At 39.2% G+C, this 23,990-nt stretch overlaps 1 protein-coding gene across 1 annotated transcript in view; it reads right to left on the bottom strand.

Moving 5' to 3' along the window:
- LOC124171168 overlaps positions 1-23,990 on the bottom strand; it is a 343,759-nt gene that overhangs the window by 150,323 nt on the left and 169,446 nt on the right. Inside the window, exons 5-6 of the mRNA XM_046550309.1 lie at positions 22,488-22,679; positions 3,112-3,295 (exon numbers count right to left, since the gene is read on the bottom strand). Of these exons, the coding sequence (XP_046406265.1) occupies positions 3,112-3,295; positions 22,488-22,679 (376 nt within the window). The remainder of the gene's footprint in view (positions 1-3,111; positions 3,296-22,487; positions 22,680-23,990) is intronic.

Here is a 23,990-nt window from a genome sequence, read left to right as displayed (position 1 = left end):
TTGCAATTTTCCAGGATTATAAACTTTTATTTTGACCTAGGTTTCGATGTTTCTGCATCATCTTCAAGGTACAAATTGGTTCTAGGTCGGATTTTAAGGTTATAATCGTGGAAAATTGCAAAAGTTTATTTCAATATATTCAGTTTTGGACTTGACGGAAAGATTCACTTTGCATACTCCACACTGCAAAACATTTTTCTTTCGACCCACATTTTTTTACTGCGCGGTAATCATTAGCCTTGACGCTTACCTCTAAATTTACTTTTATCGCCAATAGCTTAAAATATTCTTCTGGCGGAGGAGCTTACAATAAGTTGATTGGAAATTTTAAGATCTAAAAGTAACTTATATTAAGAAATAAGCATCTCTTTCCAAATAATACTAAAAACATGACTCTTATATCGTAAAATTGTTATCTGCAACGAAGAAAGCAAAAATATGCATGCCTTGATATTAAAATAATTTTTAAATCGAAATCGAATGTTTAAAACACAAAGAAAATATATTTTGTGTTAGGGGTGAGAAAAAGTAATGAACGGTTCATTTCTACACTATTTTCGTATTTTGATTCACAGTGTCATTACAGAATACAAGCCTCAGGATGCTCTATTTGCCAATGCATGAGATATTTGTGTACTAAAGAAAAGAGACAAAAAATTTTATTTTTGTGTATTTCAATAGAAAAATCCAAGTGATACAAGCGATAACGCCGAAAAACCACCCTAAGCAAAAAATGAACGCTTGGGTACCATGAAAACGTATATTATCTTTAGAACAGTAACTTCATTACAGGCCATAAAATTCAGCCAAACATATTTCATCCAGGTTAATTCAAGATTTATCTTGAGATATTATTTCCAATTTTAATTGGCTTTAGGACATATATTTCGACATTTCATTTCAGCCAGTTAGCAGCTCCACCAAAGTGTGATTAATATTTCTAGCTTCACGTCATTTGACCATAGATTTTTTCCTTTCACTCGCTTTTTCACAATAGCCTTTCCTTACTCAATTTTTTTATTGTTTTGAAACGTATTCAAGTAGGTATCTAAAGGGAATTCAGAGACTAAAGCAAAGTATTTTGCACCCTTCAGCAGGTTATGTAACTCTTACTACATCATTTTTCCCCCGTTTAACGGTCATTGATAAATTCAATTCAAATGCCCACAAAATCCCGCATTCACCATAAAAATACTTCAAACTGACGTAAATTAAAACTTAAAGTCACTAAATTTTACTTTGAAATATGGTATAATTCCACCAGATAAAGGCTGGATCAACTCTCTATACGTCAAATTGAATTAAAAATGCATATTAAAAGCTGGAGATAAACTTAAAAATGAAATCTCTATCAACCAGAATCAAAACAAACATACCGAAGTAGAGTTTGAACCATTAAATAAACTTGTCTTGGAATTCATCATTTACTCAAAGGTGACCGGAAAAAAATACAGCAATAAACACAGAGAGAGTGTGGATTGCACATCGTCGTCTAAGTTGTAATTGGTCAAGTAAGAGGGAATCACGGCATTAGGGTAGTCCTTGGTACCTTAAAGAACTAAATATTAAATTCAATATGTTGCTCATAAAAAACCAACCTTCCGCATTGCTAGAGGAACGGAAGTTTGGGGGGCAATGGAATGTCATACTCCTCGGGTTGATATCGTAGAGCTAATTATTACATAGCTTAGTTGTATTCTCTTCTATTTACTACTAAATAATAATCATGTATCCTGATATCAACCAATATTGGAGTAGGAATCGATTTAGGACAGATTGAACATAAACAAAATATCTTTTTACTCTCTCTTTCGTTTGCATGTAATTCTAAGAGAGAGCATCTCAAAGGCATAAATTTTGATTTAACGCCATAAACACTGTAATTGAACTTAAACCACTGCCTACCCAATAAATAAAATTGTCACAAACCGTATATAATGCAAAAAAATCTCAATCATCTTTGCAGTTCCAAGTTAACTTTAGCTGCAGTAAATGATAGAGAATCATAGTATAGTCTGGATGACACGATCATTTTTCGGTCCCTTCCGAGCGATAGCTCAAATGGTGGCAGAAAAATGACTGTTTCTCTTAACTATTTTCCACGATGGCAACAGGGATGGCAATCCCATCCCTTTTCCATCATCCGGCACGTCCTTTTTTCCGTCACTGAAATTTCAGATGATCAAAACGCATGGCTTCTGACAGCGATTGTTGCGCCACGATTGGAATGACAGTCGTTGAATACGGAAAGTGACGGAATTAGCGATGGAAAAAAGGACGCTGGGAATGACCGTGTGATTCAGAAAATGATGTGTCGAGCGATAACTCTTTTCGTCCCTGAAAAAAATGATCTTATGATTCAGGCTTGAATAAATTAAATCGTTGTACTTCATTTTCAGTGCTATGACCACAATGTCCGTACTCCCATTTTAACAAAGGGCAACTAGAAGTATAGTCAACAATTGTGAATATAATATATCTTTTAACTATAAAACTATATTTTCAGAGCGCCTAGCAGTGAGTACTGCGTGCTGTATAAGTTTAGGGCGCTCAACCCGCCGTGTATCGCGGAATGCCTAATTTCAGGGCGTTCAGCTGTGAAATACCAGAATTTTACTGGCACTCCAGCAAAATTCTGATACCTCTTCATTGCTTTTTCGAAATCCAAGAACTATTCCAGTTTTAACAGGCTGGGTACCCTGATCCAAAGATCAAAGCTAGTGAGTTAAGCTGTCGCGTTCAAATTTGAGTGTCTACCTTTGATTTATGAAATTATTGCACTGCTGTCTTTAAATTTTATATTTGACGATATCCTTCTTAATTGATTCTGTGAGTAACTTAGATAAATGGTTTCGATTTCCATCATGAATTAATTTACCATATCCTTGGTACTCCAGTACGTAATTCCAGAATTTTCCAGGCGGTCCAGCAAAATTCTGATACTTCTCCATTGATTTTCCAAATTCAAGAAAATACCTGAGGGAGAATTCAGCGATATGTTCTGTTTTCCAACCCACGGCTCAGTCTGATCCATCAATCACGTCAATTACGTTTCGATTGTGAATATGGCCATAAATTTAATTTCTTAAAGCCTTAGTTGGGGGTACTCACCATGGCTGTTGATGAAGTTGGCCAGGTAGAGGTCCAACTCGCGGACGGATACATTAATGTGGTACGGGTTGACGCAGAGGCCAGGGTGGGCGCACTCAGGGCTTTTCTCCAGCCGCTCGCCATCCGTGCTCTCCAGTGGGATCGCCTTAAACAGGATCACCATGACGAGGTCCAGACGCCAGACCTGAAAGGAGTGAAAGGGTTATATAGATAAAGTTGAAGTCACACAGCAAATGCAATAAAGACAACAAAAAATTACCAGTGAAGTCTTGCGAGTGCATTCGGAATAGATACATGCCGAAAAACAATCACTGAATCCAGTATTTTAAAAATTTGACCAATAAATACCATTTTATACTCCTAGATTTCAGGCGAGATGGTGTGGAAACGGAACATATTCTTTGTCATGTTCCAAATACTATTTTGATGGATCACAGTCAAAATGTAAGTGCATAGATTTCGGAAGCCAAATGAAGCAAACTTGATAGCAATCACTTTTAATAGTTGAGCCCTATGTCGGTGAAGCTAAGCGTTTCAGCCGAATCTTTCCATTGTTTGATGATATATTTTAAATGTTTCTGCACCTACAGTCCGGCCGCCAAGAGTTGTCCGATGACAGGCAGAAGGATCTAGTTCAGGGTAGGGGGCAAGGTTGCCAGGCAAGAAAGCGAAACGCCCACGTCACATGTAAACCAAAGAATTCCATGAAGAAAAGAGCTGGAGGGGACGGCGAGCGTGAAGGACCCAAAGGAAGAATCCTTCATTTTGCTGATTCGCAGAAAGAGCTTGTTTTGGTGGTTCAAGCTGGCTACGTTACTTCATATGCATGTGGCAACGTTGTACGACTAGGCGAGGGTGTGTGGTGCGTTTGGGGGACAGCGATTGGCTGCAAAATGTGCTAGCGCCGAGTTGGCCGCCCCTCCTTTTGCGCTGTCATCGGACAACTCTCATCAGCCGGATTGCGATGGTTTATTGAATTGATGCCATAGAATTAAGTTTATAATTAAAATTTCAATCATTATGAAAAACAATGTTTGAAGCCATTATTTTAAACACTATACAATGAAATGTGAAAAACTTTATAATTACACAGAAATTAAATATTTTACGACCTAGGTTTCGATGTGGCACGTCATCGTCTGCTGTTTACGTGCCACATCGAAACCTATGTCTTACAATTTAAATATATTTGGAATGATAATTATTTTTGGCATTATCTCCTGTTAAGTCGATTCCATGAAGTCACGCTCAAGACTACGAATTATTTTAAAATTTGGCGAATAAATAATAATTCGGTGGATTACAATCAAATTTGAATCAATGGATTTCCCAAACTTAATTACGGCAGCTTGACTACAACGTCTTTTAATAGCTGAAACCTATTTCGGTGAAGCTAAATATTTTAGCGGTATTTTCCATTATTGATGAAATTTTTAAAATATCCATCGCCATTAATAACGACAGAGCTTTCTGAAATAGAAATAAACTCAACGGTTACGATAAAAATGTTGCTGAAGTATAGTCCTGCATGTGTATGTAAAAAGCGTAGAAATAAAACACAAAATACGATAACACAGTTATGAGTTAGCAGTCAAATATTTCAGAAAGGTATGATCTTGGTACGGAGCGTGAAGTGGGATATTATGTAGTGATTCAGTTTTTGTAAAAAATAATGAATAAGCTGACTGAATGTGAAGGGATTATTTTCAACTTTCCACTCAAGAAAGAAAGAGTTCGGGCCTTGTAGATAAGAAGAAGCTGGGAGATTAGGTAAAATGGGAGGATCAAACAGTAGAAATGGGCGAAGTTGATATTTAATTCTATTATATAGGGATTAGTACTAATCAAATATTAACCCTTAAGCTGTAACTCTGAAGATGCAAAGAAAGAGGTTGCCTCAAAAAGCGGAATGGATTTGCACAGTTTTGGATTTCACGGGTTCATACACACTTTTTATTCATACGATTTAAAGTAAGAGAAAATTATGCAAAATCATATAAACTTTCTTTAAAAAAGAAACATCAGAGCAGAAGCTTTACATGTTAGTGCCCCTTGTCCCTTAGTTAAAAATATCTTCTCAAAATAGCCAGATTATTTTGAGTCATTTACTGATTCCATTATTGTATTAAACTCCCTGTCGCGGAAAAATATTCATCCAAGTACCAGGACCTATCAAAAAACCATACAAAGGTGATGGTTTCATGTTACTGGAGGAGATTAGGATGGGACGAAGATATAGAGCTAGTACTAAGCGGGGAGCGGGAGCTAGAAATCGTGTTAGAGGGAAGAATGCTAAGTAAGTGGGGATGGGGAGATACGTCAAAGAAAACCACTGGTCTAGCGGAAGTGAAGCGATCTCTTGGTAATGATTGTGCCGTGGTAAGAGGCCCAGGTGCCAACGGCATAACCAGAAGTAGCACTACTGGCATTAGGAGCATGTGATGCACCTACGTTAAAACTTTGTTTGCAAACCGTGCAGCCGTATGGAAATACATAGCGGACAAACAAAGAGACATCCTCTTTTATATGCAACTAGCTGGTCACCCGGCGTTGCTCGGGAAGGATAGTACCCAGAAAAGGGGAAACTTAGAACTGGAATTCATGGTTATATTGACCTCACAATGGGAAAATATGAATGAATGCAAGGAGAAACACGATTTGTCTGAATGCATGGCTAAAAGGAAATCAGGGTTATTCGTGGGCCATTTACCTATGAACGGTGAAGTTGCGAGAAAAGACAGTATTGGAACTGGAAGTCGCCAAATAAATGAGCCTTCACCTCACACAGAGCGCGCACTAAGATATACAAACATGGCACAGTGAATGGGGATACTATCGGGGAATGAGAGAGTAATCAGAGGGTGGGGAATGGGTGTTAGGTGGCGCTGAGCGCACTTGCAGGTTTCAGTAATAAGATAACGATACAAAAAATGTATCAAGCACAACCGAAAGTAGCAGTATAGACTTTGGGAGCATGGAATGCATCTATATACCAACTTTGGCCGCAATCGGTGCAGCCGTATGGAAATGCATAGCTGACAGACAAACATACATCCTCTTTTATATGGATGGGTGAGAAGCCAAGGGGTACAGGTGATTTCTTTTTTCTGTAAAGAGTTAGGTGCAGAATTTAGGTATAGAAAACAAACGAGATCAATTAGATATTTGGTAGTTCATTTGATTTTCCGCTCGATATCAGTACAGATCAGAGGCTCACACGTACCCTTGGCAACCGAGTTTTTCTGTATTTCTTCTAACAAGTTCTTCACCTAAGTTGGTGCGAAGGCTTCCGCGGTGCGGTGGCACTGTAGGCTGCATTTCCCGGGTTTCACCGCGTCGTGGCTGTGTTGGAGAAACTGTTGTCTCCCACATAACCACAACGCGGTGAAACCCGGAAAATGCAGCTTATATCAACTTTACCAAACTCTAAAAGTAGGTGGGGAAAAACTTGTACAGGTAAAGCAGTTTAACTACTTGGGCAGCACATTAGAGGAAAATGGACACATTAACAAGGACATCAGGAAGCGAATTGCACTAGCAAAGGAGGCGTTCATGAATAGGATGGAGCTTCTGAGAGGATCGTTATGTAAGAGTTTAAAGAAAAGGTTGGTGAAGAGTTTGATCTGGAGTGTTGCTCTCTACGGTGCGGAAACTTGGACACTGAGGAAAGAAGACGAGAGAAGATTGGAGGCATTCGAGATGTGGGTATGGAGAAGAATGGAGAGGGTGAGATGGAAGGAGAGAAAAAGGAATGACGAAGTGCTGGACATGGTGGGTGAGGAGTGGTAGCTTTTAGATGAGATACGGTGGAGACAGAAGGTATGGGTGGATATAGTGCTTAGCAGGGAGGGGATGTTGAAAATGGTGTTAGAGGGTAGAATGTTATGGAAACGAGGGAGGGGAAGGAAAAGAATAGGATTTTTAGATAGATTGAAAGGGATTAGACCTTACAGTGAATTAAAGAAGGCAGTGCTGGGAGGAAAGGGAGGCTTCCAGATCACTTCTTGAACACTCCATGGAAACCTACCTTAATCGGTAGAATACTATAATAATAATAACTCAGTTGAGAAAAAAAATCAATTGTACCCCTTGACTTCTCACCTCCTCATATATAGATACGCCAAGGGAAACCACTGGTCGAGCGGGAATGAGAAGATCTCTTACTTAATGATGACCGTGGCGTGGTAAGAGGCCCAGGTGCCAACGGCACACGGCAGGGTCGGGTGCGGGGTCGGGGGCGGCACTCACGGCGTATCCCGCTCTCGAGCGCCTCCTAGCGGGGAGGGTGCGGGCGAGCGGTCGGGTGCGGTGGGCGGGACACCTGTGGAGCGCGGCGGGTGAAGCGCTACCCGCCCACATCTGTCAAGTCGGTGTCACCCTGTCCACGCCCGCCCCCGACCCAACGCCCGCCCCTTATAAACTCCGCGCCGATAAAAATCTCATTTTTATCTCTCAAACTGCCTCGCGCGTCGCCATTATATTAGTTCCCTGTCTCCCAGCGTTGCGCCCCGTCCGAGTCAATTGCTACCGCGTGGAAGGTGGCGCTTAAGTGGCCGCTCTCCGACAGCAGTGCCCCTGGCGGCAAATTGTGATATTCGCCTTTCCCTTACCTTTGAAAAATATCGGGGAGATAGGGCCGCAAAGTTACGTTATTTATAGTGTTATGCCAAGACTTTTCTAATAATAAATCAAATACTAAACTAGTTTCAAGTTCTGCTTTGTTTGTATTTCGTTGCGTCTTCAAAAAATGAAGGATTGAAGATCCTCAAGTATTATGCCTGAAAGGACTACATTTATTTTACTCTACGCAACGCAAATGTTCATGCTTATTAATAGTAAATATTACCCAATACGAAAAGGGACGAAGTCCATTTTCTACATGCCTGAATACTGATTTAATTTGACTATGATTTAACTTTGAGTCAAATTAGTGCTATTTTAATTCTACACGCAGCCTCGAACAAGATAAAAAATAAAGAATGTTGCTATAAGCTATCGTTGGGGAAGAGTGTAATGGTATTATTTTTTTTCAATTGCTATAATTTGGCTGGTGGCTTGAAGTTGAATTTTATTTCACGCGAGTTAGTTAAGTAGTATTAAAATTTAAATCCCCGGAACTTGTTACATGAAGTAATCTTGGTGCTACAAGAAACTTTTTACGAATGAAAAATTTTTGCCTTCATATTTAGAATACCTGAAGAGTACATATCAGAAAATATTCCTGAGGAGTACATAAAGCCATGAATTCTTAAACTGCCTAATTGGAAGGAAAATTGGTATAATTCTCATCACATTTTAGGGTTGCTACAGTGATGAGTTTCCTCCATTAGACTGAGCATCATCCCCAACTGCGCAGGGCCTATCTCAAACTGCTTATTTGAATTCACCCTCTACTACATCGACTATACCCTAAGGCCAAAGTAGGGTTGCGAAAATTATAATAAAAATACTTGGTAAATAGTACTTTTCCTACCTTCAAGAAGGGTGGTTAGTACTCGGAGTTATGAGCATACGTTTTTTTATAATGGAGAGGATGGAAAACAGTGGAATCGGCTATACTATACCCAAGCAACCGTCTATAGGAGTATTACCGTATTACCCCATCAATAGATATTTCATTCAGCGACATATCTATTCTTAGAGAAAAGTGGTAGAAATGGCTGCGGGAACTTTGAAAATACACATAAAAAGTGGTTCGTCTCAAAAATCCGAATGGACTAGCGAAATTATGCATTTCAGGCTTCATTAGCACTTTTTATCAATACCATTCCAAGCATACAATGCAAAAGATTTGACGTAGCAGAAACTTATTTAAATCCAAAAACTTAATTGAAACAATTGAATATTGGAGTAGAAGCGGTAAAATCAAGCGCTCCATGGTACTTAATTCCAAACATCTTTCGGAAACAGCCTTCATAAATTTTTGAATATTCAGCAAAGCACCAAAGCATGGTTTATTCTCAAAAATTGTCAAACAACCAACCTATATATTTCAATTTTCCTCCACTAAAATTACTATTTTTAACATTTTCCCTCTTGGACGCCTATGATTAGGGTATTAATAAATCAGAAGAATCAGTATTTTTTAATGAGGTTTATTAATGGAAAGATAAAGATGTGTTACCATAGTTGTTTGTGAAACCAGGCATTCCTATATTCTCACCAAGCATGATGAAAATGACAAGTAATCTGATTGCTATGGGGCCTCCTTAAAAACAGTGATTCTAAATGTACCCTACGGCATTGTTTCATGGTCTTCTCTCCCAAGGTGAAAGGCTTGGATGTATTGGAAAGGAAAGAGCCATTCTTCTTCAACCTACCGCATCAAATTCCCTCGTTGAAGGGGGCAAAAAATGATACTTAGGCACGCGGTACACTGAGCATCATACCCAACTACGCAGAGCCTATCTCAAACTGCTCCCCTCAATTCACCCTCTGCTTCATCGCCTACACCCAAAGGCCAAAGTGGGGGTGCGAGGAGTATAATAAAAACAGTTGGTCAATACGTACTTTTTCTATCTTCAAGAAGGGTGGTAAGCGCTCAGAGTTATGAGCATACGTTTTTTTAAATAAAGAGGCGAGTATACAGCGGAATCGGATATACTATACGCATGCAATGGTTTAAAGGAATTTCACCGTCAATTACCGCTGCCAGAAACGTCTGCATATTCACTGAAGTTGTAAGAAAATTTAGTAAACGCAAAACCAGAACAAAATGAAAAACAAAGTCGCAAAGCATCAACGTAAAACCGTTTTCATATATTGAGAGGACGAATGATGATTGGAGTATACTCTCTGCAGAAATGTTTTGATCCTTCCCTATTAACTTTAAAGTTTTTAAGGATAGGTGCAAAAAATTTACTATGGAAAACTACTTCCACAAATAATTTTAAAATTTCGATTAAACCGACTTAGTTTTATTCTGGTGATATATTTTCATTAAGTAACTGTTACCACCTGGGAAATAAACAAATTTTTATAATTTGTATGATAATAATAACGTTCTTCCGAGTGCCTCAGTGAAGCTAATGCAAAAATATGAGCTTGCTCAGTTACCTTCTGGCAAGGATCAACGTATTGAAAGTTACAATTAAGGCTGAATTCCACTAGTTATCTTTATTAACGATCATCGCTGAAAATGACTGGCATGTTAAAATTTGACCCGAGAATAAATTATAGAAGTGGGATTTAGCATTATTTATCACTACCAAAATGGAGTCATTTAACAAAATTACCCTGAGACAGTTTGTCTTTCTAACCTACGACACACAATTTCATAATATTGAGATTGAGATAAAAAATATATACTTCATTAACCTAATTAGGAGCATAGTATAGTAATGCAAGATAATACATTTAAAATACTTTAAAAAATAAATTCAATTTGGTAGATGGTATGTATTTCGTACCATGTTCCTCTTCACAAAAATCACTTAGCTTCCTTCGAGGGTGCCTGCATTACTGATTTTTTGTTAACTGGGTATTGGAGGAGGCGACCGCCAGCTGAGGTCATTTGCGCCATGAGGGAAGGGCAAGTAAGGAAGCGTGGAGAGAAACCCGGCGTTACCGGCTTAACGAAAGACGCCAAGGGGATGACGGCTTAACGTCCCATCCGACGGACAGAGTTTTGCGCTTGAAATGTCCTCCACGTAACATTCAAGCAGGGACCGGGTGTTCTCTAAAAATTCTCTGCCACCGCCGGGATTTGCACCCGAGCCTACGGGATGGGAAGCCAACTCTCCACCACCACACTAGCCCGATCCCTTTGTGTATATTTGGATGCATCAAAATCGAAGCTCGGTCATGCATTAAATATTTTAATGGGGAAATACAACGTCATTTTGAGGTAATACTTGGGTTTAAATCGATCCTCTTCGGATAACTAGTTGATTCCCAATTTGTAAATGGAAATGTCGGCGGAAATGGGGAACCTTGCGTAGGTGAAAGCCCGAGAAAGTTTCATTGCATCAGTTCCAAAGAGAAATGGCAATTCCTTACTGAACCCTGGATCTTTCAGCAGCCAATAATGAATATAAACGATACAAACAAATGAAAACTGTCACCAAAAATGAAAAATATTGAAAGTGCATTTACGACAGTAAGTACAGCTTAACCTCACTTAAAATGGCAGTTTAACGGAAAAATAAAACATGGTAATGTCGACAGATTTTTAATGCCCCTTCTTCCGGCCGTATACAAGGAATGCTGACGAAAGGCCTATCAACTTAAGCACCTTCATGAATGGAATAAAAAATATACATATACACACACATACTGTATATTGGCTCCTCAAAAACTTATTTACGACGCAAATTATATTCCAAAAGCAAGAGAAACAGGCAATTAAAAATGATAGTAAAATGCAGTTAGCATTTAAAGTGATCCTAATAGCAAACATGAGTTAGGAGAAAACATTTTAAAAAACAATGCCAGCAAAAACTCGCCAGTAATTTTTCATTCTTTCCGCTGACGACATCATGTGATCTTGAAGTCGTTCTCCCTTAAACGTAGCAGCAAGACCTTTCATCTTGGAGTAACGGATTTCCCTTAAGACGACTCAATGATAATATACCTCGACGCTCGGCTCGCTTGAGGTGAGCGGCTAAAACAGTAAAGCCATGCGCCCACAAGTCAAACTAGTGTGATACAAGCCGTCGTTTCACTCCACAACGCTCACATTATCTTCCCCTTAACTAGATTCAAGTTTACGAGCACGAAGAGCGATCGCGTCCACGAAGGAAAACCATTCGGCGTTATTTTAAACCCAAGACGGTCCAGATCTTATAGCTTTTTGATGGGACGGACACTAAGGGCATGGAAATGCATTATCTATTAAAAATATCCCGCAATAAATCTTGCTGCCCTTAAAATTGACATTGAAATTCTTTCACCTTTGACGAGGACTTGGTCGCTTCGGGGATAGTTAGTACCTGTGCTTTTCGGCCCGTGGAGAAGAGTCATTAACTGGAATATAGGTTTGCTTTTTCCGGAGAAACGCTTCTTTCATGGCTCAGGATAAAGACTGTAAACCAAGAGAGCCGGATAATAGAGCCTTTCCCTTCTACGTCCGGGTTTATTATGCGGGCAAGAAATGAGATACAGCCAAGCGCAGCAGTGCTTGCGGAGCAAGCCGGAGCAAAAAACCATCAACAGCATAATTTGGTTCACGCAAAAAAGAGTGCCTATTCATTCCAATGCATGGAAAGACTATTATTAAATCATGATTGCATTGATGGTTTTGAATCATCCGGGAATGTTAGAGACCGCTCCTTTTTTACCAGTTTTACCGGTAAATAGCATGCTATAAGATAACATATTTGCCGAGAAAACGGTTAAATTGGTTGAACGATACAATTCAAGGATAACAAAGCTAGTGAAAATTTATTTCAAGATGCCCCTGATATGTTCTAAAGCGTGAAATCACGAAATATAATGGCATATCTTAATAATTTACTTATAAAGTAGCTGGGAACAGAATTTACCTTTTTTCTCATCGTCGAAACGACTTATCTTGGTAAGTTGTAGGGGATGAATGAACTAGGAAAATTCCTCTTAATCTACGCCCAGAACCCGGTTCTTGCATGCTAGAATTCGGTGAGATGGTCGGAATACAACGATGAGGAAGACTAGGACAACCACCGTGATATCCTCTCGAGCAAATTACACAACTCTGAATCATACAGCGTGAAGGCGTCCATCCCGTGAAAATATTTCGGAGGTAAAAAGGTACATACGTCTTTCTTGTATTACGTCTATCTTTACTTGCCTCACCATAATACCCCAATGTACAACCATTCCTTCATAGTCGCGAATTTTCACATATGAAATGAGTTCCCAGATGAATTTAAAGACCTGTAACAACTTGCAGCCCCCCAAATAAATGTCTTAAGTTACTGTTATGATGACTTTGTGTCATCCGGAAATGCAGCCTTAGCCTTCTTATGTTCTCACGCTGCCTATGGAAAATACTATTATTGAGATCCTTGGCATTTTTATTCCTCTCTCGAAGCTCGGGATGCACCTTTTCACGGAGCGTTTGAACCACTATGGTTTCCAATTTTGTTATTATAGTAATTGGTTTGAAGGGATTAATAAAGAGATTGGGTATATTAATTAGCCTTATTATTATTATTGTAGTTTCATCCTTCTGAATATTATTTCAAAGGAAAAAGTTAGCAAATCGTTCAATTCAATGATCAGAATCGTCTAAACTGGAATATATATTCAATTTTTAGTCCTATAGAATTAATTAATAACATGTTTTCCTTTGATGAGCGTGGATAGCCTGATGATAACAGATGCAAAAGGACAGGTGGAAAGAAAGAAGTGCAAGGGATTGCCCCGAATGATTTATATAGGACAGACTATAAAGGATTAAAAGAGAAGAAATACGTCGCTATGGAGTTGCTAGCGGATAGCTGACTATCGATGATGATGTATTTGTTTGTTGCATACACCATTGACGTACTGTATTATATCCATTGTAATAAGTAATTCTGAAGCAATGAATTTTTCTTATGAGGGTCCTAACCCGGAACATGATATAAATGTATTAATTTCCAATCGGATCTCCCTTGCAGAACAACCGAGAATGGTACACCACTCGATGGTATCAATGTGAATCAGTTTGATGCAGGAAAGTAACGTGGAACAGGAAATCAATGGGGATGCCCGGGAATGAGAAGGTACAGAACGAGTTGAAAAGTATATGGGTCCTCGATCGGATCAAATCCCTCCTGAACGTAGAAGACTGCGACTGTGCAGCACATAAAATGGTAAAGAGGGAAAAAATTCAAAATTTCTCCAGTGGACGCAAATAAATGAGAACGAGCGTGATGACATTATCTGCATATGTACGATAGCGCGGGGGAACCCCGCTCCCAGGGGCTTCCCCCGCTCTTTTCAATGCAGGTCCACAGAGGGATAGGCGCGTTTCTAATTTTAAAATGTAGAAAAAAAGGCAGGGTCTTATGTACAAATTTAATTGGAATGTTCATGTACAAATTGAGGTCAGAGGACCTCTTTAAATAATGCGAGATATTGTTGCAAATGAACAAATGTATCAGTTTGTGCGCCGTTAACGTCAGCAATACTTACAGTTTTTTTTTGTTTTTTTTTTTTTATTATTTAAAAACCAATTTTAGGAAACAATAGCAATATTTAGGAAGTAAGATATGCCGTCGCATGTTCTCTGATAAATTCTGTGCATTTTGGTACCTCATTTGTAGAGTTTGGTTGCGTATAAGCTGAGAAAAAGGTATCTATACAGTAGAAATAATACAGAGGATAAAATAAATGTACTCATTCGCGCGTGTTTTCGGAGCATCACACTGCGATAGTTGGAGTCCGTCCCGCTCCGACATGTGCATGAAAACTCTTTCGCGGCTGATTCACCGTCCGTCCGTATATGGTGCGACGACTTCTCGCGGGCCGCTGCCCCCGCGCCTTTGTGCCCTCGACCCCCGAGCTGCCTTGCCCTGCGCGCGGTAAGCGGCCGAGGAGGAAGTGACACGAAAAACGAGGCCAAGAAAACACTCGTATGCGCGCTAGTCTTAAGTGCTACGCGTGTGTGGATGGGAGCAACGGTGATGAGACGCCACCTATTTGATACCTTTCTGAATGCGCTCCACAAACCTGAGGCGGAAGGTGTACAAATATGTAGTGCCCCGGATTAAAAATCGTTTTTCGTAATAATTTACGCTCAAAATCGCTAGAACTACCTATAACTAGGTTTATTAATAAATAATGCCACTAAAAATAATAATAAAACACATTAATATAAATTGATTGGCGGCATCAAAGGTCGAAAGACGCAGAATCAACATGACCGAGTTTTAGAGGCAAAATTCGTCGTGGAAAAAACGAAAACATTTTTATTAGCAAGGTATTAGCTGATATTTAATAGTTAACAATTTATACAAAGGAAAAATTTGGATTATGCAATGTTACCTTAGGTATTACCACTGTGAATTATTTTTATTTCCTATTTTATTGGGCTGAACTGACTTGTTTAGTATTGTTTTGGCCCATAATTATGGCATTTGTTTAAATATGCATTACAATTATATTTTCAATGCATTACTTGAAGTTCGGTTATAAATTATTTTTCACTATAACTTTTTCATGGGCCTCTAAAAGGCTCACGGAGGACTGAGAAGCTAATAAAACATCAAATAAACATATGAATGCGCAAATGAACGATTCAAACAATAATCTGAGATAGAGTGACAGGGGGGTTAGAGGAATAGAATAAGAATAAATAATGGGCGAGTTCACCAATATCTTCCAAATCTTTGATTACGATAGTGTTAAAAAAATTAATAAACCCATATACCCCTCTCAAGATCCGTCATGAGGACGCTTCTCAACCGCTCGTTTAGGATGATAATCTGGCCTGACCTTACTTACTGGAAACAACGCGAATACACAGTAACTGTAAGGATATGTACTAAATGTCACTGTCAACATTAATCGGAATGTAACATTTTTACTATGATATTCGAGATACAAATGATTTTTGACATTAGTACAACTCTAAATAGCCAGAAATAAGCAATTATAACATCGCGGTTTCATGCAGTTTATAAATCAGGAAATGGAGATGTTATTTATACGTCCTTTCAAGTGCCACTACCTCTCTGATCCGATCCGAAGGGCGGCTAGGATTAGAGGGGGTAGAGCTCTCCACAACCTCAGGCTACAAGAGAGTGAGTTTTACATATTCAGGGTGGGAGGGCCCGTTCCTTACCGCGGGCCACCTCGCACTTTGAGTATATTCGTTTGGGAATGTCAGACGATTTCATCTGGGAGTCGAACGCGGGACCCTTCGGTAGATAGCGCACCGCTCCATCCAGTGGGCCATCACGCCCAAACATCTGTATCTCAAATATAATAGTCCAAATGTTTATATTTTAGATGCAGATAAATGCTAGCAGTGACCTTCAGTATATGTCCTGATAACTACAAGGTAGTAACGTTGTTTTCAGCTGCGCGATTGTTTTGTTTCATAGTTTTTTAGCTTAATTTTCGTGCACTTTTCCACTGTCAGCCTTGTAACTTCCCACCCCCCACCTTAGCCCAGCAAAGAGTACGGCCTTGGGGAATTTATTTTCTTTCAAATGGTTCACCAATGTTTTCTTAAATCGTCGTTTGCGATAGAGTCAATAAAAAGAAACCGATATACCCTTCTGAAAATCCTTCACGAGGACATTTCCCGTCCGCTCCACTGGGATAATATCCTGACACATTACTAGCTGAAAAAACGCTACTACCTTGTAGTTATCACATATACTGAGGTTCATTGCTAACATTTATCTGCATCTGAAATATAAACATTTAGACTATTATACCTATTTGAGACTGAGACCTGTTAAACTGCCGTATATCGTTCAATACCTATATTGGTTAATCAGCCCATTAATTTAATGAGATTCTCGGGCCCAACACCATATCAAAACTTTCACAACACTAATTAGACGATTGCGTGGAGCCTCAACCCCTTGCGCTGTAATGACGAGTCTAGCTCGTCACGAACTTGCGATGCCAAATCGCGCAATGACGAGCGTATCTCGTCATCGGATTTTCATAATTTTTGCACTATTTATAGGAAAAATATAATTATTTTGAAAGCTTTACAATGTCAAAACATTCATAGTATACATAAATAATTCATGTTTCATGAAACGTGATGCATTGGAAGGATTGAAATAAAATTATAAGGGTAGCGATAGCTGTATTCTCCATGTTTGATAATCACATTTTATTTCAAGGTTCTGTATTGATTAAAAATCACAAAATATCATTTCATTAACTACCATTTAAAAGAGAACCACAGAAAAAAATTAATAATAAGCTCTTATAAATTTTTTTTTTAAAACCAGCCTTTATATTTAGATTACAGGGGATGATCAACGTTTATATATGACACAAAGCAAAAAAACTCAGTGACCCCGAAAAACCAAAAGTGACGTATTAAAAAAGTCACTATATTTATTAAATTTTCAGTGAATGGTAAGCCCCCTATGTTTCAAAATGCCACCCCCTATGCTTTTAAATGCCTACTATGTGGATATGCCTAAAGTGGATAACTTTTACTGTGGTCGCAAAACACGAAAATCGACCATTTGGAACTCCTTGGATCAAAAACATGTTTTGGGGGGCTATAGGTTGACTGGGGGGTGGTTAAAGGGGGGTTGGAGAGAAAAAGTTATATTTTCATGTATTGTCATCGGAAATGAAGAAGTGTGCAAAATTTCAGCGTTTTTGCTTCACAGGAAGTGAGTCAAATTTGAGTTACAAGATTTGTACCAGACAAACAGACAGGTTGGTGAGTTGATTTAAAGGCTGGAAAAATAGGAGCACGATATTCGAAAAATAAATAGAAGTGACAGGGGTTAAGTATGCCCGAGGAGCTCACATAAATTTCCACCCTTAGCCCTTTTGAGCACGTGAATTCGAAATTCCCTCCGCGACTGATTTCGGCCCGTTCGGAGCCGGAAGCGGCATCGGGTGCGGGTCCGCCGCACCGCCAGACGCGTTCATCGAGGCGTGGAGGGCGATTGGTCGGAAGCAGCGAGAGGGGAGCAGACACGCCGTGGCGCAAGGGGGAAGGGGTTGATGTGTCTGCAGGCGGCGGACCGCACTAAAATTAGAGCGAGCGAATGATCACGGGAGGGATTGCACTATCACGTGGCACCAGCACACACAGCGGCAATGCACATGGGAAGCACACAGGTGGCGCCCTCAACCTCCCCACGAGAGTGATTTAAACGATTCTCTGCGGTGCATTGATATTTATTTCTAGCTAATAGGCCCGTTCATCAATTTGATTTTATTATCAATTGTGGTAGTTTGAAGAATAAATAGGCAAGTATTTATTCCATTTTTTGATCATTCTCCTACTTTCCATGCTATTTAGTACAATATATCGACGTCTTTAACCTTTTCTCAGCTAACTTGATGACGTCACGAACTCGTGCAAAGCCCGCCTCCGCTTTTTCGGTACCAACAAATAAACCAGTATTTATTTCGTTTTTCGATCCGTCACCAACTTCCTATGCTATTTGGTACAAAATATCGACGGCTTTAACCTTTTCTCAGCTAACTTGATGACGTCACGAACTCGTGCAAAGCCCGCCTCCGCTTCTTCGGTACAAACAAATAAACCAGTATTTATTTCGTTTTCCGATCGGTCACCTACTTTCCATGCTATGTGGTACAAAATATTGCCGGCTTTAACCATTTTCAGCTAATTTGATGACGTCACGAACTCGTTCAAAGCGCGCCTCCGCTTCTTCGGTACCAATAAATAAACCTGTATTTATTCCGTTTTTCGATCCGTCGCCAACTTATCGAGTTATTTGGTACAAAATATCGTCGATCTTAACCCTTTCCCAGATAATTTGAAGACGTCACAAACTCATACAAAGCGTGTCACCTCTTCTTCGGTACTCTTTGGCTTTCTGCATGGGCCTCACGTGATTCGAGGCTGTTTGAACTGTTGTGCCCTATTCCTTGCCTTCATGGAGAAAACACCCAGACGAGTAAATTAACCGGTGCTTCAATTACGTCACCAACTCATTCATAGTGGGAGGAAACTTTCGCGTTTCTTATTTTCTTATGTTCTTCTTTATACTTGAGGGAATGAATGAATGAGGAAGATTTTCCCTTCGCCGTTCCTTGCCTTTCCCTTCCATCACCCAATTAATGTATTTAATTTCAATCTAGGGTCTGTGTGAATGACTCCATAAGAACAGGATGAGCCCGAGAAGCGTTCACTTAATTTTCACTAATACTTTATGATACTTTATAATACTAAAGATACTTTATCAAGCACATTAATTGACATCAGTGAACTCACTAATCTTTTTATTTTCCTCGTGGTCCGATATGCAATTCTTTTATGATGAATAATCCTAACGAAGGTACAATATGTTGATTACTTTTTGAAAATTTCCTCGTCCTCCTTGATCCTTAGATAAACAACCGTTTTACTCGATATATATCCCAGCCAATGGGATAAAAAATTATTTCTAGACTAAAAATTTATAAAAATAACATATTTCATAATGTACGCCTTTATAAGTTTTAAGTGGAGGACTTCATCCAGAAAATTACTGACTTTTAAATAAATGGCGAAAGCAAAAGAATCACATTTCTTCGCCCCATTAATTCTACGACTATCTCGTTAATAAATTCGTCACTCACAATTTGCACTCTACAGCTGATTCATTACCAATATTACTAGAATCCAGTTCTTAACCTGCTTGTCCACTACACTCGACTTAAGTCCGTGAAAATTCATACACTCATCCCGTCCGGCTGCACTTCACAAATGTGCATGTAAAATGCCAAGAGAATTTTCAAAGCACTCTCACACGAGCAATATCTCCTACTCACTACTGGTCACGGCAGTTCCTAACCAATGCAATCATCAACATAAAAGCATTTCCTATGCCTGACCCATCTAATGTACGACAGCACTTTTCAAAGTCACTTTCTCCATGTCCTTTCCACCTCAGTTTCATCAATCCTCATTTCCAATTATATCACTGGTGAAATTCGATGAAAGTTTGGTTTGACGGATTGAAAATCAAGTTCTCAAGGATGCCCTTTGATAGCAAGCTAAAGCGTCAAATTCCACCATCAGTCCTATCTTTTGATAAATGAGTAATCACGGTTGTCAGAGCCAAACAGTTTGAAACCTGAGGAACATGGAACTTCCGCGGATATTGGCATGTTTAAAGGAACACCAGAAAAACGCAGTTGATGTACAACTTTTTGTTGTCTTCACGGTAAATACCCAGTAGGCAAAGACAGAGTGATATGAGTAAATGAAAGTGATTTGCAACCTAACCAGGTGGGTAGCTGGATGCATTTCCTAAGGTATCTACAAAGGATAAACCAGTTACATCCAGTTTTTAGATAATTCTAGCATAATATTACTTGATGGGAAATAAAAGAATAAACTTTGTAACATTTACTCTTATATTTGGAAAAGCACGACCAAGATTTCATTGCATGGTTACATCGCTACATTACGTTGACGATGACCTGACGATGTTATGCCCGAGCTTTTTCAAATATATTAGTGAACCATAGAAATTTTATTATTTAGTTTCCCATAATGGAAATGTTTCACAAAGCTAAGCCTGAAATCATTAGTTGTAATTATACTTCATTTGAAACTTTTTTTAAAATTTTGCTTCATTTCCATTGTACCGCGAGTAAAAATATGGTTCTCCAAGAGATTTACGCAATAAATACGTCAAAAATGAAATATTAAGCCACAATGTGATCGCTTGTGCATCCTCCATGAATTGTATCTCATCCGAAATATTATTCGTTCCAAGTAACAGCTCTCAATGGCTTGCGCCTTAACTGGCTTTCGAAAATAAACGGCCGAGCAACCAATACGTTTCACGTCAACTAGATGGCTAAAAAATAGCATAATGCTCCGCTACATGATACGATGGCTTGATTTCCCCTTTTCCCAGAAAAAATGTTCACGAATAGCACATAATTGACGACAAAGATTAGGTTCGATTGTGTTTGCTCAAAGTACGTACAATAATAGCTGCTATGGAGCACCAGTCTCCGTGCAAGAAGAGAGAGTGTCGTATAAATGTGCCATAAAAATCACTGCGAAAAACCAACAATGCTGCCGGAATGACATCAAGGAAGAGATCTTAGCAAGGCACTCTTGAGAAACGTGTAACTTGGAACGTTTCGTTTTAGAACCCACAATTACGATTCACTAGCAAAAGTAAAACCAAGTCAAGGGAGGCTGAACTTCTTCCTATAAAAGAAAAAAAAGCAAACAGGCGACTAGTAGCCCCTGGGTAATGCTGGTACGCTTGAATTCCTACAGTCGTGGACTAACTACCGCAATCGATATACAGAAATTAGAGAAAAAAAATCAACGCAAAAATAAATACACGAGGTGGGTCATCAAAACTTATGTAGAGCGATGGAAAAAATTCACGCAAAGCTCAGTAGCGTCTGAATTCGGCAAACTCGGGAACCACTTGAAGAACTATGCTTACCAATAATTTTCCCATGTAAGGTTCTTACATATGAGATACATTGATTGAATATCTTTGGTATAAAGGGTAATAGTTCCGTGGATCCTTATTCGAGGGAGCCCGGGACACCACCCTTACATCCACCTTATAATGATTACCATTAGCATCGGTCTATTAAAATTAATTCTCGTGGAAAATTGCAATTTTTTCAGGAATTGTGTAGCGCGGAAACGTGAACACTGAGGAAGAGCGACGATGATAGACTGCCTGATTAACTGTGGATGTGGAGATGGTGAAGTAAACGATATTTCGTACCTTTCCGGTACGAAATATCGTTGGCTATACCCTATAAAATCTGAATACATAATTCAAAAATTCTTTGCCCTGGCTAACCCTAGCCATATCGTCAGCGTATTTTTGTGTTGACCTGTGGAAATCGTCAAACATGCACATCTCAACACCTCTACCCAGATGTGGACGTACCTGGTTAGAGGTGTTGATATTGAAAATATCTGCCAAAACTAGCGAAAAGCCCTTGGTTTAAACATGGTTGTACAGCCAATGTTAAAAAAATTAATTAAACTTTACTTAATCTAACATTACGATACGTCCGTTCATAATAAGTAACGAACAACAACTGAAAACGATCCACTAAATACCTTTAGCATGCTTAAATGTTGTTTAGGTGGACGCGCCTAGAAGACGAGAATCTTCTTTATCCGTCTGGAACGTTTGGGAAAAAGATATCGAGAATTCTCGTCATCCGTGGGCAACGTGTTCAAGAGAAGAATGCTAGGTAAGCGGGGAAGGAGGAGCAAGAAAATAGAATTACCATACAGAATGAAAGGGAATACGACTGATAGTGAATAGACAACGGGAAGTGAAAGACAGGCCGGAGTTATCTGTAAAATTTCTCATACTAACCTACCTTTACCAGTGGAATATATACCTATACAGTACTACCTGTATACCTGCCAATACATCACTCCCAAAGAATATAGCGAGCTGATTTATGAAATCGTATCGCTTACATATTTGAACTCTCTCTCTATCATGCTCCTAATTAGGTACAAGAAGTTAGTGAATATTAGAAAGATAATCACAGATACACTAATATTTTATGTTCTACAAATTTACCAATGTTTTATGCTCCACCTTTGAGAATGACATTCTGTGTTGCGTCGAAACCTGAGTCAGACAAAAAAGAATGTGGAGCATGCAACATTAGTAGGCTGTGATTATGTTTACTGTTACACAGTTCCACCAAATATCACCATCCACCCTTAATTTGGTTAGTGAATACTATGATAAAAATAGCATGGATGAATGACTGTGGGGCTGAAAAACACTCACCTTGTCCGCCTGACGCAAGCAGTCTATGCGCCTCATTTTTCCCTTCTGGTCTGGGTTCGAGAGCACGCACATGGCTGGCTTTTTCCCCGTGATACTCAGGACGAAGTCCTCACGGCATTCTTGGGTAATGTCCTTGCGGAGCTTACCCAGGAGCCTCGAAGCCCACTTCTGCTTCACCTCGACCTTCTCATTCTGCGGAGAAAAAGAGAAAAGAAGAAAAAAATGAGAAGGTTGTTGAGAGGTAAGCGGGTCAACGGACTCCTCGTGATAGTGCTACGACCGAGAGGTAAAAGTGGTCGTTCGGCAAGGGCGAAATGCTAACGCGGAAAGCGGTCTGTCATATCGCTCTATATGGCCGAAGCTACCCCGGGGCTGAAGCGTTTAACTCGCCACAGACAATCAGGGAGAGTGATATATTCCTACCCTGCCGCGTTAGCGGAGGTGAAAATCACAGTAGTTGCAACGAGAATGAGGAAACCTCGAGGTCTGCGCTGTGGTCCAAAGGTCCATAGTTCGATTACGGGTCGAGGGGTATTTTTCCCCATGAAAATTCTTTAGAATCAGGGGGGGTAGGGCTTGCAAGGTTGCAGTGTCAAGGCCATATCCAGAAAAATGTAGATACAGATGTAATTTTTTTTTTAATTACTGAATCATTCAATTGGACCCCCATACCATTATAAATGATTAAAATTTCAGATAAGATGTGAGGGAACCGCTCCATCATGAATAAATGATCATTTGCAGCTTCAACGGAAAAACATAATTGACCTCCCGAATTCATTAATTTTGTAACATCATTGACAAGTGTTTCTATACTCTTCTATTTAGTCCATCTATACCATAAGTATTGGGGAGCCACTCAGTACCAATTCTCAATATTTTCCAGCATAGTCTTCGAAATTGCGAGCCATAGTTCCGAGGAGTTATACATTTGATGGATCACACCATCAGGAATATATAGTTTGGTTAAAACTCTGATATTAACTTACTTCTCCGTGCTATTCGGATCGGATTTGCCCCCCAGAACTCCAGTGATAGTTTATTATTGGGCTCTTGGCTACAAAACTCTTTCACTTCTTCGTTCTTATGTTTCCGTAGTTCAATGTTTGTCCTAGGTTCCTCTCCTCCGCTGGATACTATCTTACTTTTTTTATTGATGTCAGCTGCTATCAGGCCATTGCTCTTTCCATATTTTTGAAAGTCTTAAGGATATAAAATTTTCCCCAACAATAACATCCTTATTCACTGATAGTGAGAGGATTCACTTCAAGATACAATTGACAAAGAGCCCAAGAATAAGGAAATCCTTGCAATAAAGTCCTAAGATGCTACTACCTGCTAATAATTAAAATGTAAACAGAAATACCTTAGAACGTATTAAAAATTAAAGAAACGATTATAGTAAGAGCGAATCAACATAAATGGTACCATATCATTTGATTCAGTAAAAATAATTGGTCTTAGAATTGGTTCAAAAGAATAATTTATAACTGAATTGTGGCA

This window comes from Ischnura elegans, chromosome X, assembly GCF_921293095.1.
Source record: "Ischnura elegans chromosome X, ioIscEleg1.1, whole genome shotgun sequence".
Taxonomy (NCBI): domain Eukaryota; kingdom Metazoa; phylum Arthropoda; class Insecta; order Odonata; family Coenagrionidae; genus Ischnura; species Ischnura elegans.
Note: the sequence above shows the minus strand (reverse complement) of the source record. Positions and strands in the feature narration are given on the sequence as shown.